The sequence below is a fragment of the Hylobates moloch genome, unplaced genomic scaffold (genome assembly GCF_009828535.3).
Source record: "Hylobates moloch isolate HMO894 unplaced genomic scaffold, HMol_V3 SCAFFOLD_2, whole genome shotgun sequence".
NCBI lineage: Eukaryota > Metazoa > Chordata > Mammalia > Primates > Hylobatidae > Hylobates > Hylobates moloch.
The window spans coordinates 165,831,159-165,849,077 of record NW_026652277.1 but is presented as its reverse complement, the minus strand read 5'-3'; the positions used below and the strand labels follow the sequence as shown (position 1 = coordinate 165,849,077).

The 17,919-nt window shown below is 49.8% G+C and overlaps 1 protein-coding gene across 3 annotated transcripts in view; it reads right to left on the bottom strand.

Annotated features, from left to right (window-relative positions):
- ZDHHC14 (zinc finger DHHC-type palmitoyltransferase 14) overlaps positions 1-17,919 on the bottom strand; it is a 316,034-nt gene that overhangs the window by 24,933 nt on the left and 273,182 nt on the right. For all 3 annotated transcript variants that reach the window (XM_032161220.2, XM_032161211.2, XM_058435626.1), the window contains exons 6-7: positions 7,476-7,578; positions 5,969-6,078 (exon numbers count right to left, since the gene is read on the bottom strand). In XM_032161220.2, coding sequence (XP_032017111.1) covers positions 5,969-6,078; positions 7,476-7,578 — 213 coding nt within the window. The remainder of the gene's footprint in view (positions 1-5,968; positions 6,079-7,475; positions 7,579-17,919) is intronic.

The window sequence follows — 17,919 nt, the reverse complement described above, 5'->3', positions numbered from 1 at the left end:
TCAGGCACCTTAGACTACGCCTCTCCTCACTTTCGTGTATAATCAGTGACCAAATTCTGTCCCTTCTCCCTTTAAACATGACTGCGGCATGGCCTGCCTCGCCAGGCCAAGGGCCTGCCGTCTGCTCAGATGCCAGCATCTCCCTCTTGTCCACCAACTGCGGGAGCCTCTAAGCTGGTCTCACCCCACCTGTCACCATCTGTCTCCAGCGCTCCTCTCCAGCCTCAACTGCACATCTTCTTACTACATTCACTCAGCAAACGTGTTTCGAGTACCTGCTAGTGCCAGCGTAGCACGTGGGAAATGACCGCCTGCCACGTGGGAACACAGCCGCAGCCCCGCCGGCATGCACTCTGCTTTGCTATCTCTGTGCTTTTGTTTGGACTCTTCCCCCTTCTCTCCCAAAGTCACTTTTCCTTCCCCTCTGCTCTCCGTTCTTCAAGGCCAGGTTCAAAAGCCCCTGCTCTTGCCGCTAGCCCCCTTCCCCCTCTCTCCCCTTCTCTGATTCTCTCAGCCCCACACATCGCTTTCTGCCTGCAATCAAGCTCCCAAGGGCAGAGTCTTCATCCTGTGGCCCCCCATGGTACCTGGCCCTGTGCCTGGCACACACAGATGGGGATTAGAGCCCCTCGTCCACATCTGTCACAGCGTGGAGGGCAAGGACCGGCAGGCCGTCAATATCTGTATCTCTGAGACTGATACCCAGCAGGTGCTGAGCAAAATTCTTCTTGATGGAATGAATAAAAACAGGTCCCTTGTCCCACAGACAAGTTTCTGAGTAGTGCTTCTAAAGGCATCTGTTTCTGTACTCTATGGTGCTGGGCTCATTAGAAGGTGGGGTAAAGTTGCCTTTTTTTTCTCCCCAGTGAAGGCTCAGCATTGACCTTGAGTCTAAGTGCAGAAGTGTAAGGAGCAACAGGCGGTTCAGCTAATAAGTGAGTATCCCTGGAGCAGCCCCCACAGTGTGGGACCAGGCACACCCACAGCGCAGAATCCTCCCCAGGGGCTCTGCATTTTGCAAACTACAAAAGTGTATCCAGAGGCCACGCCCATCCCCGCCTCTGAGGACTGACTACCTGGGCTGCTTTTCTCAGAAAGCAGGGCCTCCTACGTGTCAGTCCAGCTTGTGGAACGCGGGAGTTAACCTCATGACTACTGCCTTCAGGTCTTCAAGTGGCAGAACAATAAGCCAGAAAAACCACTTGTGACGGGATTCTCAAATGGGACTCTCCGCCTCAGTTCCAGCTGAACACTCCATAGGTTTAGAAAAAACAACAGGCAACAAGAATCTCCACCTTTCAAAGAAAAGTGCCTGACCTCCTCTGCAGGATGTCAAAGGGGGTTCTCAAACCAGCTTTGCAACCCTCCCTTCAAAGGTACAAAGGGTCCGAGGGGAAAAGAGCAGAGAAGACTGTCTTGGAGAAACGCGTTCTGCCCTCTAGTGCGGGTGACAGCCAGGGATGGGGCTGGGGGGGACCTGGGGTTGGGTGAAGGTCCAGGTGTGGATCTCATGGGAGAGAGCCAGTGTCATGATGTCTTGAGGGACCGGGCGCAGTGGCTCACGCCTGTAATCCTAGCACTTTGGGAGGCCAAGGCGGGCAGATCACTGGAGGTCAGGAGTTCGAGACCAGCCTGGTCAACATGGTGAAACCCCATCTCTACTAAAAATACAAAAAATTTAGCTGGGCGTGGTGGCATATGCCTGTAACCCCAGCTACTTGGGAGGCTGAGGCAGGAGAATTGCTTGAACATGGGAGGCAGAAGTTGCAGTGAGCCAAGATCATGCTATTGCACTCCAGCCTGGGCAACAGAGTGAGACTCCATCTCCAAAAAAAAAAGAGGTCTTGAGGGAACGTCACGGGTTGAACTGTCAGAAAGATATGAAGTCCTAACCTGGTACCTGCGAGTGTGACCTTACTTGCAAGTAGGGTCTCTGCAGATGTAACCAAGTTAAGATGAGGTCACACTTGAGTGGGGTGGGCCTTTGTCCAATGTGGGTGGTGTCCTTATAAGAAGAGAAAGAGGTGGGAAGAGAATGCCAGGTGAGGGTACAGAGACACATAGGGAGAACACCATGGGCCGACAGAGGCTACCCTGCGGTGAAGCATATGCTAGCCAAGGAACGTGGAGGGCTGATGGCCCCACCAGGTGCCGGGAAGAGGCAAGGAAGGGTTCTCCCCAGCCTCAGGGCAGGCGCAACCCTGCCGGCACCTTGATTTAAGGCTTCGAGCTTCCGACTGTAACAGAACAACTTCCTGTTGTTTTAACCCTCCCATTTCATGGCACTTGTTGGACTGCAGTGCCCTAAGAAACTACTACAGGACTCAGCCCAAGAGAGCCGCAGAGGGAGCCCTACAGAGAGGCCTGTGTACGGCTCATGGCCGGGGGCCCACCCGGGGCTGCAGTGGCTGTTGTGAGTGACTCTCGGGAGAAAAGGCCCTGCCTCCATCAGGGAACTGCGATGGGGGGTCCTCAGAGGAAACTCTCAGTCAGGCGCTCTCAGACCCCACCAGGTTAGAGCATTGGTGGGGGACCAACAGCACGGACCCCCTGCCCCAAATCCCCTCCTCACTCTTGGCCAGCAAGCTGGTGGGGAGACGGGACTAGCTGGGGCGGGGGTGGGGGCAGAGTTCAAGGGGAACAGAGATCCCCACAGTCCTCCCAACCAGGGTCGGGTAAAGGGATGGGAAGTGTTAACTGTCAATGAACTTGGCAGTTCTGATGCACTGAAATGACACTATTTTGGAGGCAAAGTGCCCTGACGTGCTCTCTCTTGCTCTCTTTTTAAAAAAAAAAAAAATGACAAGAGAAATTAAGGGGCTTGCAGGGGATTTTATCCAGGAGCGGAAAAAGAACTAGGTCATCAAAAGAGTCTGAAGGGACAGCAGGGAGAAAAAAATCAAGCGTTCTCGGCCAGCATCCCATCGCGTCCAGCCTGTTTAATGTAGCAGCTGGGCTCCCAGGGCTGTGATGCTCTGGACACAGCCCAACGAGGCTTTGCCCGTCCTTCTCCTCCTCACCTGGCCTCGCCCCTTGTCTTGTCTCACCTCTTAGCCCGGCTCCCCTCGCCCCCAGCTCCTGACACTAACCTCCTCAGCACTTCCTCTGATGAGCCAGGACCTCACCCTCGGATCCCTGCACAGGCTGCCCCCTTTGTCTTTCAAAACCCTGCTCCTCCCCACCCCTTCCTCCTCCAAACTCCTTCTCACACTTAGGAGAGATCACAGCTTAGATCTACTCTTGGGCAGCCCACGCACCTCACTGTGCTCCGGGCCCTGCTGCCCAGGAGCCGGCCCCTCTCCTGTGCAACCCCAGCGCCTGGCACAGAGCCAGCCCCTCTCCTGTGCAACCCCAGCGCCTGGCACAGAGCCAGTCCCTCTCCTGTGCACCCCCAGCGCCTGGCACGGAGCTGGCTCCACAGCACGTGTGCAGTCAATGGTGGCCACATGACCCACAGAACCGGCCCAAGTCTGGTGTGACACTGACCATTCCTTGGGCCTTTCTGTGTTCCCAATTTTCCATTCCTCCTGCCAGGCTTATATGAGGACTCCTTCCCCCAAACCTGGCCATACCCAGCCAGCTGCCATCCCCGCCTCTGGTGACACTGCAGGAACCGAATGTGGGTCTCTGAACTCTTGGTAAGCAGACTCCCAAAGGAGAACACAAGGACTCTCTCTGCCTTATTTGCATGGCATGGCACCGTTTAAGAACCCATGAGGGGCAACTCAAGCACAGGGGTCTGGGCACGTGGGTCTGAGGCAGGGCACACTCTCAGCGGGTAGGCCTGGCTGAGATGCCCGGGAAGGCCCTGGCCCACTTAAGGGCACAGGGGCTGGGGCGAGGTAGCACAGAGGGAGGGGAAGGCAAGAGGGGACGAGAGGGAGGGGCAAAGGTAGGTATCACCCCCTCACATCTGCCTGGGGCCAGCCCGGAAGCCTATGAGTGGCCTATGTCCCTGCCCAAGCGCCAGAATGACCCGAGGAAAGCTACGGCCCCACTTTAACAAAGCAAATGTCTTATTTGCCTTGCTCTACCTTCACCCAATAAAAGCCTCCCCCGGTGCCCCTTCAGTGCGGCCCCAAACCGCTTCAAGTCTGGAGCTGCCAGATTCATGAATTGCCGTCTGTTCAAATTCACTCTTCAATATTTAATGTCCTTCAGTTTACCTTTTAACAAATGATTCAAACACTTCTCAGGGTAGGACCATTCTCAAGAAATGCCCCACCCAGAGGAATGTGGATTTTGGAAAAGATACAGCCCAAATCCAGCCAAAACAGCACATTTAACCCAGTGGTGGAAATAATTTTGGTTGTGACAGTTTGTGGTCTCTAAACAACATAAAGCCGTGCCATATGCAGATGAAGGACTTGGGAACAAGAAGGGAGGTTTGGGCAGAACTGAGGCCTCGGCATCCTCTCTTAGAGCCACACATGCACTGCAGGCGGGGGAAAGAGGCCAGCTCTCCCTGGCTCTTACTGTTTCCTGGCCTGCCCTGCTAGTCACAAACATGCCAGTGGGAAGCACTATGGACACTGTGACAAATCAAGCCATTGCCTGAGAGACTTTCTGCCTAAAGAGCTCCTAGAAGCATCCCTGGGTGAGTCAGGAGGTTTCTTCAAGAGGAGCTGGCACCTGCCCAGGCATGTCTGACCCCTGTGGCCTGAGCAGCTCCTCCAACCCAGGATCCTCGCGTGCCCTTTCTAAGCCTCTGAGGAGGTCAGGGGTGCCCTGAGGACCCCTAGTTCAGGAGGACAGTGGCATGCTGGGCTCCCAACTTTCTAGGCTAACGCTAGAAAATGATCAAGTTCTAGTTTTGCAGTAGCACCACGATGACTCAAAGTAATAACTCAATGCCAGTGCACAGGTGGCCTTGGAATATATGCTTGGATTTTTTTTTCTTGAATTCTTTTTACCTCTCTAATGAGGACTCATTGAGGCTGATAATCAAATGAAGTTTGCATTCCACAAGCGCACATCGGTAAGGTCTGGGTGCACAGTGGGTCTGACCTGGACACAGTCACGGTGGCTTTTGTCGTTTCTCCCTGTTTTACACATTTAGAGACCAAAAGGTAGGAAGTAGTAATAAGTTGGAAACTCATTCTAGAGACCAGGTAGATTTGCGCAATATCTATTTGTTGATCATGGTTTGATTTATCAGTTGAGAATATTCTCCATAGGTGTAACTCACAAAGAATCTGTATTTTGAACTTGTACACTCTGACTTGGAGGCAGCATGCCTCAGTGGGCACACACTGGCTCTGACATTGGGTGGCCTGGGTGTGCATCCTGACTAGCCGGCATTTACTTGCTGTGTGATCTTGGGCACATTATTTAAACTCTGTGCCTCACTTTCCTCATCCACAGAATGGGATATAACGGTGCCTACCCATAGGTTCAGAGTGAGCTTGTAAAAGGCTAATGCAGGTATAGAACTTAGAGCAGAGCTTAACACAGATTCAGTAAAGGTCAGCTATTGCCATGGTTCGTGTCATCGTCATTATTACCATAACCACAGTCTCAATGACTGCGGCCCATGTGGGTTTCTCCCTATGAACATTTCTATTGTGTGCAAATCAACTTTCAAAACTGGTTTCCTCAGGCTTCCTGGCTGCTTCCTTCCTGCACATGCGTCCTGTCTCCTTGACGATGCTAACCACAGCTCCCTGCACGCACCTTCAGTCATTAGCAGGGCCTGAGTCATTAGCAGGGCCACAGGCATCTGTCTCTATTTTGGGCTTTAGGAAATTTCCCCCAAATCAGACACAGATTCAATTGAAGATCAAAAAAGGTGTGAAGTGTGACATGACAAACAGCCAGATCTCGATTTCATGAAGGCCGTGTCCACGCGGCACAAAGCGGTCACATGGTGGCGGCGACCCATTCCACCAGGGCGGGGGGCCTGTGCTAACGGCCGAGGCATTTGATTTTACAAAGTCTGTTAAAGAGCACGATGCGTCCTGAGTCTTACCTTGGTGAGATGGGCCCACACAGGGCAACACAGCAGTTGGTAAAGATATTTCCGTAGCTGTAGGGATTGTAATTTTCTTTACCTCTTTTATTTGACCAGGATCCTTTAATCTGAAAGAAAAGGAAAGTCAGTAACAAGCAATATCCTTCACACCAACGCACAGTTGAGGTGAGCTGGACCATGAGAGGCTCATAAGGAATGCAAATCATCTTTAATCCAAATAAATGGAGGTATTTTTCTTAAAGAAAACGGGCATTTACTCCAAACTTGGAAATGTCCTAAAACAGCAGGTTAGATTAGGGAAAGAATAACATTCTCAGGGACAATGATCTTTTATTTTACCACATGGTACTAAAACGCCATCTCATATAAGCCAGCAGAGATTTCTTTCATACTCACATTTAGTGCCCTAAATAATAATTAAATGAATGGCAGGTGAAATGGTTCCCCTAATTGCTAATTTACAGACTGAAATAATTCAGCCTCTTCTTGTGACCAAAATGGTCTGCTTTGCATATTCTAATATTCGTAGCTACCAAGTACAAATAAGTGTATTAATATTCTCTTATCTCATGTGTCTTATCACAACCTATTTTCTCAAGCTTTTGTTTAAGGTAACTGGACCTATCCTGAGACATTTAATTCACGTGTGGATAGAGACTTCTATCGAAATCTAAGTATAGAGAGCAAAGAGGACCACGCTGCTCTGGAAACATTCTCTAACATGTTGTTTCCTCTTTTTTTATTTTTTTTTGAGATGGAGTGTCGCTCTGTCACCCAGGCTGGAGTGCAGTGGTGCGATCTCAGCTCACTGCAACCTCTGCCTCCCAGGTTCAAGCGATTCTCTGGTCTCAGCCTCCCGAATAGCTGGGATTACAGGCGCCTGCCACCACAACTGGCTAATTTTTTTGTATTTTTAGTGGAGCCAGGATGGCCTCGATCTTCTGACCTCGTGATCCGCCTGCCTTGGCCTCCCAAAGTGCTGGGATTACAGGCGTGAGCCACCGCGCCCGGCCTTGTTTCCTATTTTCATACTTCCTCTCCATCTGTATTAAGTACAGGCAGATAATCCTGGATAAAAAAGTTAAATTTGGGGTCAGGGCAATTTCCTCCCACAGAGACATTAAATATGAAAGGCAGACTCGAACGTTCACTCCAAGATGTTGGCCCGCCATGGTCTCTACCAGGGGAAGTGTGATAAGAAGCTTACGAAACCATTTCAAAGGAATAGAAAGAACACTCTCTTCAGGGCCAGAAATGGGTGTTGCTTGGCCAATCTTAGTATCTAATGGATGTGGTTGGAAAAACAGAGAACGTAGAGATTCCCAGTAGAGAAACGTGCAGAACGGCATGTGGAGAAGTTTCCACGGCACCGTCTCTGTTCCCGAGGGCTCACATCTGGAACGGGATGTATGGGAGAAGCTGGGCTCAACCTTTTCTTTCCTTTTTCTCCTCCATTGCCCAAAACCCAAGAACACGCCCTTGTCCCGTGTCGTCAGGAACTTACGTCCTCATTTGTCGTCTGGTTGGAGCTGATCAAGTAGGTGTGGAATCCTGAGAGGCCAACGATGGACCAGACAGAGAAGAAGCACACCACAGCCTCCAGGACAGTGACGCGCGTCAAGGAGGCAAGCGGAAGTGAGGGACCGCGCAAGCGGTGGACGTGATGGAGGCCTGGAACCGACACACCCCCGGGCACAGGCCTCTCTCTAGCTGCTGGCCTCTCTCTCACCCGGCCTTGCCTTGCTTCCTGCTTTTCCGGGAATTTTGTCTCACCAGATGGAGGCCTCCGTCAGGGCAGGGCGCGTCACCTGCCCGGGCGTGGAGCAGCCTCTGTGGCTCCGTGATGACTGGAGGGTTCCCTGGGCATCACCTACCCACTTCTTTCCTCTGACTTCTACTTGAACTTCACCTTTTTCTGTGCCTCACTATGGAGCCAGTGACTGTGGCATCCTGATCAGGAAACACACTAGTTTGAGTTGGCTGCGGCTCAGGCTCGGGGTGAAAGGATGACATATTGAATCGCACATCAATCACAGACTCTAATTTTGGCTTCTGAATGCTGAGGACTGCAGTGCCAACAGGCGTCTCCCCTGAGGAGAATGGCTTCTGAGGCCCAGAAAGCCCTCTGCTTCAGTGGACGGCCTCTTCTCTGCTTACAGAGAAGGGGAAGAAGGAGAAAATAAGCCCCTGAACCGGCGGTGGCATTTCTCGGAGTGACATCAGGGTGAGGGGCATTTTTACCTGGGGGAGTTTTCTCAGCCCTTCAGCCAACCCCTGACCTATAAGGCCATCCTCAGCTGCTTGATAGGCAGCTGGGAACCACGAGTTCTCGCAGGACATAGAGAGAGAGGAAGTCAGGAGTTCCACAAGACGTGTCCAACACAAAGGGAAAAAGCTTGGTGCTCTTCAGCAGATCAGATCCATCACCCGAGAGTGTGGCAATGTGAAAAGGCCAGAGACTTTTTCTGTCCCACAAATGTTTATAACATTCTATTTACACGATATAGATATTTCTCAGGGGGAAAATCCATTCATCTTGGGTCTGGGAGTTTACACATACATCTGGCATCCGCTATTGATACATTACAGGCTGGAGAAAGAAACACGCCTGCTCTCCTAATGTTTCCGAGGATGAATGCCATATAGATCATGCCGGAACATGTCAGTGATGATCTTCTCCAGACTGGAGATAATTCATCTTTAGACCAGAGGGCTGAGCACATTACCCAGTGCGGTGCCATGGTCTGCTGTGCCATGGTTAACCAATGCCACCATCTGGGCACACAGGGCTGCACATAAAACAGGAGTGAATGGGCTTCTACCTGTTGACTGACTTTCAACATCGCACTAAACCACTGGGTCTGCTCTAGAAGGAGACAGTAGCGGGGAGTGGTAGGGGACCAGAGAGACACAGGAAAGCAGACCCCTACCCACAGCTGCCGCCAGCCTAGGCAACCCCTGCTGGGCAACTGGCTATGGTGGGGGCTCTGTGTGCACATGAGGACACATGGATGGTGGCCCAGGGAGCAAAGATGGTCTCATTCTCAACTGCCTTCCCACAGAACGGGGCTAAAGAGGCCCCACTCTCCACCCACATCTCCCCTGCCAGGAGGGGACAGACTTGGGAGGCAACTCCCCTGGGATTCAGGTCATGCACTGGCTGGAAAGAAGAGGTGAAGTAGCGTCCACGGAACACGATAAGGGAGCCAGTGGGAAGACTGAGTCAGGAAAGCTGGGTTGTGTGAGAGGGAGATGACACTAGACACTAGTGATGGGTTTGGACCAGCTACAAGGAAAAGATAAGAGACAGAAAGAGCAGGGGACACATGGAATGGAAACAAGAAATAGCCAAGGCAGAAAAGAATCAAGAACAGAACAAGATTTATTTACTGAATAATACATGAAGAGCCAAACTGCAATCCCAGAAATACTTATGTGTCACCAAGAGTTTATGATCCAGGTAGAATGATGGCAAAGTCAAAATGCATATAACATTCCTATGTATGAGCCATATGAAACCTGGCATGTACAAACAGTGAGGATCCCAGACTGAAAGTGGCTGCAGCTCCTTTGACATGTCAACTATGCTCATTACCCTCATCGGCAGGTATCATAGCCAGTGGATATAGAATTCTAAACGTTTATAGTAACAATAAAAAAATGCAGCATACATATATGTATATATTTGAGATGAAGTTTCGCTTTTGTTGCCCAGGCTGGAGTGCAGTGGTGCGATCTCAGCTCACTGCAACCTCTGCCTCCCAGGTTCAAGTGATTCTGCTGCCTCAGCCTCCCCAGTAGCTGGGATTACAGGTGCTCACCACCATGCCTGGCTAAGTTTTGTATTTTTAGTAGAGATGGGGTTTCACCATGTTGGCCAGGCTGGTCTCAGACTCCCAATCTCAGGTGATCCTCCCAAGGTGCTGGGATTACAGGTGTGAGCCACCATGCCCGGCCAGCCTTTCTATTAATATCTCATGTGCTTTAGACACATTTTGTAAATTGTCGAATGCAGTTCCACTGTCAGCTTGCAGCTGTGTCAAAATGACATGAATCCAAAGTAGGAAGCGAGATGCAAGATGCAGCCTGCTGGCACTACCCACACCCTGGGACCCAGCTGACTCAGGAGGTCTCAAGGAACCATCAGCATCATCATTCTTAACAATGGCTGGCATCACTGGGGTGTGTCAGGTCCTGTTCTGCTTAAACCCAGAGAGAAGTGTGACCCAGGGAGACTCAGGGAGAAGCGTGACTCCCCCTTAACACACAGGGAAACTGAGGCAGAAAGCAATGAAGTAATTTGCTTGAGAAATAGCAGAGCTAGGACTTGAATGCTGGAAGTCTGCTCTGCTGGGATGACAGAAGAGTCTTAGGCTGGTCCCTTTCCTAATTCTTGCCAAGGGGCAGGTGGCCCTAGACCTACCCCAACCTCCTGCTTCTCCAGGATTCGTGAACCTGTGGCAGCTTACATGGTTTGTTCCCTTTCACATCCACTCTCAGACTCAGATACAAATATACAGACACACATTCCTTACTGGCCCACTGGCTATATGCTGAAAATATCTATGCCATAATAAGATCAAGAAATAGAAATTTCTTTTAAAGGTATCAAAACCCATTTACCGTCTTTTTTTTAGAAAGAGAAAGGAGACGATGAAACAACCCAACTTTACTGGGAGCCAATTTCATAAGCAGCTGGGACTCTGTTTACTGCATCAAGGATGGGTTTCTTTTTCTTTTTTTTTTTTTTCGAGATGGAGTCTTGCTCCGTCTCCCAGGCTGGAGTGCAGTGGCGCGATCTCGGCTCACTGCAAGCTCCGCCTCCCGGGTTCCCGCCATTCTCTTGCCTCAGCCTCTCCGAGTAGCTGGGACTACAGGTGCCCGCCACCACGCCCGGCTAATTTTTTGTTTGTATTTGTAGTAGAGACGGGGCTTCACCGTGGTCTCGATCTGCTGACCTCGTGATCCACCCACCTCGGCCTCCCAAAGTGCTGGGATTACAAGCGTGAGCCACTGCGCCCGGCAAGGATGGGTTTCAAATCATAGCAGCTACTGCTGCACCTCTGTCTCCCCCACAACCCCTGCTAAAAGAGTTTGTCCCCATTGTGGCCAGAAGGACGGCTTTACATTCCCCACAGCCCTAGCCTAAGAGGTTGCACACTGCGGTACTCACTAAATGTTTATGGAATTGAAAAACTCTGACAAGCACTGCTCTGCAGAGACCCTTCTCTCGAGTTCCTGCCTAATCCCAGAAGTGCAGGCTCTGTGTCCGTCTACGCACCCAGCCCTGCACTGGGGACAAGACAGGGAAGGGAAGGACCAGCTTCCTGCCCTAAGGGAATAGGGGCTCTGTTTGCAGCAGGAAGGTACATAAGGGAAGAAGGTTGTGCAGGGGGCAGAATGGTTAGGATGTGTCAGTATTTGGAGGATCATAAAAGGTGAGAGATCATGGGACCACATATGTTACATGTCCAGAATTCCCAGATACCAGAATGGCCAGGGAGATGATGTCCTTACTCTCGTTCAAATACAATGCAGGTTTGTGCATTCTTGTGTTTTAAAATTTTTTGAGTTGTAATTTCCAACATGATAAATAACTCTATCTATCTATCTATCTATCTATCTATCTATCTATCTATCTATCTATCTATCTATCATCTATCTATCAATCATCTATCTATCATCTATCTATCTTCAAAATATACACAAACAAAAGCTCTTTGGGGGGTCTTAATAATTTTTCTATGTGTAAAGGAGTCTTGAGACCAAAAAGTTCGAGACCTGCTAGAACAGAATAGTAAAATAGTAAGTGGTGTTGGGACACTTCATTAAACATTTAGAAAAAATAAAGCTAGAACTTCAGCTTGCACCACATGCACAAAATTATCTGATAGATAAATTACTGCACTAAACGTAAGAAACACAATATAAAGGTATTTGAGGAAAATTAAGGAAACATTCATGTAACTTTGGGGTAAGGATATAAGACACAAACCGAGGAGCCATGTAGTATGAGATTGACAGATTGTGTTCATTAATAAACACTTTCGTGTAAAAAAGTAGAGTTAAAAGGTAAATGTTGGATTTGGAGATTGGCAAAGGGTACTTAAGAGATTATTATTATTATTGAGAAACATAAAGAACCCCTACATGTTCATAGAAAAAGAACAAATAACTCAATTGATACATGGACATGTACTGGCATATATTGTGATAAGAAAAAAAAAAGGCCCATGAGCATAAAGAGAGGTACAATCTATTATCCAGAAAATGGAAATTAAAACAATGTAATTTTTTTCCTTTTCATCAAATTGGCCAAAATGACAAGACTGTTCACAGCCAGTGCCATAAAGGTGTGGGGACACAGGAGCACAGACTTGTCCAGTCTCTTAAGAGGAGCATTTGGCATCCCTATCGACTTTTAAACGTGCTTCCCTTCAACTCAGAGATGGCACATCCATTGTCAATCCTAGAGACACAGTAATATGTGCACATAGAGATACACAGAAGAAAATTCACTTCATTTCTTGAACAGTAAAAAAAAATTAAGAAATCTAATATCCATCAACAGAAGACTAAACTATAGTTCACCTACACTGTGGAATTCTATGAAATAGTTAAAAAAAAAAATGAGGCAGATCTATGTATCATCATGGAAACATCTCCAGGAAATATTTTAAAAAATCAAATTTTGGGACCATGCAAAAAGAAGGGTCTTTTTTAGGTAAAGTCCTTCCACCCCCATATCAGCATATGTGTATGATGCACACGGATGTGTTCAAACTCTAAGACCATCTGGAAGGACACATCAAAGCCGGCAAGGATTCCTACAGCGCAACGGAGGAAGGGAAACACTTTCTTTTCGCTCTTGTATTTCTGGACCATTGGGGATTTTTTACAATGAGAATATATTCTCATAGGACTTGGGTGCTTTGAAAAAACAAACAACCTCCTTCCCACCTTGTGGTCTTATGAGACACAATCTGATGCTTTTTCTTCCTGACTCTCCCTCAGTCGGGCTGGCTAGGGGCAGCAGGAAGTATCTCAGTCCCCTGGAGGGAGGCAGGGTGGTAGTCGGGAGAACTGGGCTCCAGCTCCGGACACCCCTGAGTAAGTCATTAACTTCTCAGCACAGCTGCAGCTGGAAGCAGCCTAAGGACGCCTGTCCTACCTACTTTCTGGGTTCCCTCTGAGGATCAGTAGGTATCAGCACGGACAAGTTAGAAAAGACCTGTGCTGCCTTCGTGATTTTCCCGTTGTGGTGTCCTTTCTGTGGGCCAACCTGGAGCCTCCTACCAAATTCCATTAAAACGGACGATGCATATTAGGCCACTGTGCCTTTCGGATGGGTCAGTGTCCAGTGAATGCAACTTGGGGATGAAAACGCTTTCTGTCACAGCCTCTGCAAATGGAGAATCAGTCAACATTTGATTTACCAACCACAGAAAACCCTCCACATTTTAAGAGAGCTGAACAATAAGTCATGATTAAAAATGGCTGTAATCCCTTTAATTGGATGTTAATGCTATGTTACATTGAAATGAGTGTTGATGGGCAGAGCTTTCCCTTTTGGGGTCTTCCTCAGGGAGGCCCAGGGCCCCTGTGGCTCCCCAGCAGGTGTTTCTGAGGGTTTCGGCCTCCGTGAATCGGAGAAGCCAAGGCGGCATCACCACGTGGCTTCCCCGACAGGCACCTGACAGGTAACACTTCCTATGAGGCTGAGACATTCTCATTGACAAGCAGCTGATTTTTCCCTCCTTCCATATTACATGCAGGTAACTAAAGAGAGGACCTTCAGGTCACTCTAGGCCAATGGGGAGACTCATGTGTGTTATCTTTTAGGTTCTTTTTGTAAACATATCTTAGACAGAACTCACCACTGCTCCCCAAATTGGCACTAGCTGTATCCCCCTTCCAGTGCAACCCTTTCCCCCAGGCATGGCCCTGCAGATGGGCTGCCCCTTCCTGATAGCCCCTGGCACCATCCTCTGGGCCTTGCTCAGGCTGTGGGCGCTGCCTGGGACCTCTCCCTCCATGTCCCCCCCTAGAACCCACCCATCTCCCACAGCCCTGCACGGAGGTCCCTGCCACTGCCTCTCCTGATGTCGCTGCAGGACGCCCCACCCCAAGCACAGGCTATGTCTTTTTCATGGCACTCAAGCCTTATTCTGCATAAGGAATCCTAGTGAGAACCCAGATCTGGGCAGCAGCAGATGCTGGCAGAAGAGGACGAGCCGGTGCGTTTGTGCGCTTGCTCCGTCTCCCCGCTCTCATCCTTCCAGGGCCCAGGCGGAGGGTTCTCCACCTTGTGACCTGGCAGCTTTTGCCCATGGTGGCTGTTGAGTAGAATGGTTTTACAGGAAGTAGTTGCTGAGTGGATCTCCTTTGTTTGAACATGCCTGGCTGTGTGGACAGAGGGCCCAGTCCTTTTTTTTTTTTTTTTTTTTTGAGAAGTCTCTCCATTCATCTGTGTCCCTGGGGAAGGCCAGAGGGCTCTTGTCCGTGGTACAGGGCAGCCATCTCACGGCCACAGTCCCTGAGAGGCCCCTCCCCACTGCCTCTGCTTCTCTGATACAAAGAAGAGGAGGAAATGGAGTTTGGTGCAGGCAATGGGAGGTGGGAAGGAAGGAGTAGGAGGAGGAGGGAGGGAGGGAGAACCGACTATGGACTCTGAGCCAGAAGTGCACCCTCCAAGGCTGCATCCCGGCAGCAGGCACCCTGCCCTATCCCTCACCCCTGCGAGGGCTGATGGTGCAGACTGGGAAGGGGCCTGCTGAGCACCTGAAAATGAGTCAGGCATTCTGTCACAGCCATCTAGGGCCTCCTCTACTCCCCTGACTCCATCTCCCTCTCCTCCCTCCCTCTCCTCCCGGGCTGGCCACACTCTGGCACTAGATACCACCCGGTCCGGGCTTACTTACAGTAGAAGCTACTCGGTTCCTTTCTCCTAAAGTTCTGCTGGGTTTTATGTGGGCCTGATGAAGAGCTTTCAGTGTATCAATGTCTCCATCATTGACACTGATATTTCTGCCAAGGTGTCTTGGATGGTTGTCTATTAGCCATTTTTGTTTCTAATCTCTCTCGCTTCCTCAATGACACTGTTTTTAGTTGGATATTTTTCAGAGTAAATTTGCTGTGAGAAACCTTTGCCTGTGCCCTTATTTCTCATCAAAATATTTTTATTGCATGGTCAGGAAATTAGATATGAGGTCACTGAAAATGTGAAAATACAAGTTATTGTCTTGCCCGAGAAAACCTGCAGAGGTCACTTGCAGAGGTTCCACTAGACTCCAGTCCTGTGCTCAGGCAAGTCAGCTGGGAAACTTCCTTCAGTTTTAAAAACTAGGGACTTTACAGATTCTTGCTCTGGATGGAGTACAGATTTGGAGAGGACGAAGCGTGGGCAGCTCTGCCATCAGTCAAAGGACAGCTTTTATGAGTGTGCCCCAGATCAAACTCATCCGTCATAAACCAGCCACCCCAACAGACACTCTCAAGCTCTCAAGAACTCAGCAGTGGAAGGGGCTGGGAGGTCTTGAATTTAGCATTTCTCTAACGCTAGAATCCCCCACCACACTGACAAGCAGGACCCATCTTCCTTTCTAGCACTCCCAGTCACTGTGATCCAGAGCTTCTGCGGGCCAGACCCCTGAGTGGCCCTTGAGTTTGGCACACTCTTCCTCGGGAGCTGCAGGGCTTCACCACATAAGCTCCCGCTGGCATCCCCATGCCACCTCCAAAGCCACAGGTGTCCAGAGGAAAGAGAGGCACCAAAAATACCAACAGGTATGCTGATGGGATCCAGCCCTACTCAGCACATGGTTCTCTAATAACCAGAACTAATGCTTTTTCAGAAACACACGGCAATCCAGCAGCACCCAACACATGCTTACTCTTCCGGAACACAAACTTAGGATAAATCCATCTGCGCAATACTTCTTAATAGACTCACTGGAGGAGGAACTCTTCTCCAAAGCACATATTTCAAACAGAAAGCACCGTGTTGGAACACAGAACCTTTAGGCAATCACAGCATCGATGAGGGGAGGGGCATCAGTGGCACACAAGAAATGTCTCTGCGCTTTACACGTTAAAGCACCCAGCACCTTGCTTCGCAGTGTGGGTGTGTGTCTGATGTTCTTGAAATTCACTCCTGCTTCCAGAAAGGATTAAGGAGACCCAGGCTGGGGTGCTGCCCACACTGCTCACTTCTCCCACGCTAGGAACAGCTTTGCTGGCTCTTCCTGGACCTTGCTTTTAGACCCTGCTTTTCTCCAGGGGGAATGGGGTTTTGTCAGGGTCTTTTTGTTGGCTGCCCTGGGATATTTTGGTTTTAGAGTTAAGTCTCCTTTTCCCAGGGAGGAGCCCAGAAGGACCTCGGGTCCATAATGGAGGTGCCACAAGACCAAGCAGGGAGCGAATCAGCAGGAGGGAAGTGAGGATGGGCAGCCTCCCTGTGAGCGGTGTGGGCCAGCAAAGGCCTTCGGGGCATCCCGCGAGCATTTCCAACCTGAACTCTGGGGAGGACATGTCTGTCTACGTCTGTACCTGTTGATAGACATAAAGATACAGATGCGTGGACACACGCACACTTATATATCCCTATATAATCATTATATATATGTGTGTGTGTGCGTCTATAGCTATATACACATGTATATATGAGGGCTTAAAAATACACACATACACACACATCTAAGGATAGACAGCGCTGTGTGTGTGTGTGTGTCTGTTTAAATCCATCAAGTGACCTGTGCGATGAGGGATGTGTGTTGCTTTCAGGCGCTACGCCCTGGCTGACATTTTGGAAGGCCTTGGCTGGAGGTGCAGGTGTGGCCTGCGTCTGGGTTTTTAGGACCTGCGTGCGGTCAGCAGGCTGTGGCTGCCCCCGCCCCTGAGTGTGGAGGAGGTGCCGGGAACTCCTGCAAGGGGGAGCGTCTGGCTGTGGGAGGAAAGAGTCAGCACCCAGATGAGGAAACACTATTTGGAAAGGCAGCGGCTGAGACTTCTACGTGTTTTCAAAAACTGGGCCAATAGGGAAAACTCTTCACCTCCATCTGAGAATGATTTTTAGGGGAAAATAAAGTTTGCTCTGGCCTGAATAAGTAAGAGCATCTCTCTTCCTCCCTTCCCTTCCCGCACTCCTTCCCGCTGTGGGCTCCGGGCATGGCCAGCACGATACTGCCACGCTTGCTTCCTAACAGCAGCACCGGTCTGTGCCCCTACGGGGCATGCCGTGTTCCTGGTTCTGCAGACTGTCAGCCCAGCCACACCATGGAGCGTGCTGCAGCCACACCATGCAGTGTGCAGACGTGTGGCAGAGTCTCTTTGAAATCCCTCTGGCCACACCTGGAAGTCATACTTTGGAGCTGAGTCTTTCCTATATTTCCTGAATAACTGACTTTGTCAGCATATCATTGTCAAGTACATAGTGGTTGACTATTGCGGGTCAAAAAATTGAGACACAAAAGGGTTAAGAAATGACTCCAGACCTCATAATTAATTGCCATGGAGCAGGTATTAAAAGATTTGACCCCAGTCCAGGACTGCCTACTTGGTCTCTAATGAGAGCCCTTCTGGGATCTTGATGGGATAAGATGCATGACTTGGGAGGTCTGTCAGGAGCTCTGATAAAGACCAGACAGTGGCCAGGCACGGTGGCTCACGCCTGTAATCCCAACACTTTGGGAGGCCGAGGGAGGCAGATCACGAGGTTAGGAGTTCAAGACCAGCCTGACCAACATGGTGAAACCCCGTCTCTACTTAAAATACAAAAATTAGCCAAGTGTGGTGGTACAGCGCCTGTAATCCCAGCTACTCAGGAGGCTGAAGCAGGAGAATCGCTTGAACCCGGGAGGCGGAGGTTGCAGTGAGCCAAGATCGTGCCAGTGCACTCCAACCTGGGCGACAGAGTGAGACTCCGTTTAAGGAAAAAAAAAAAAAAGACC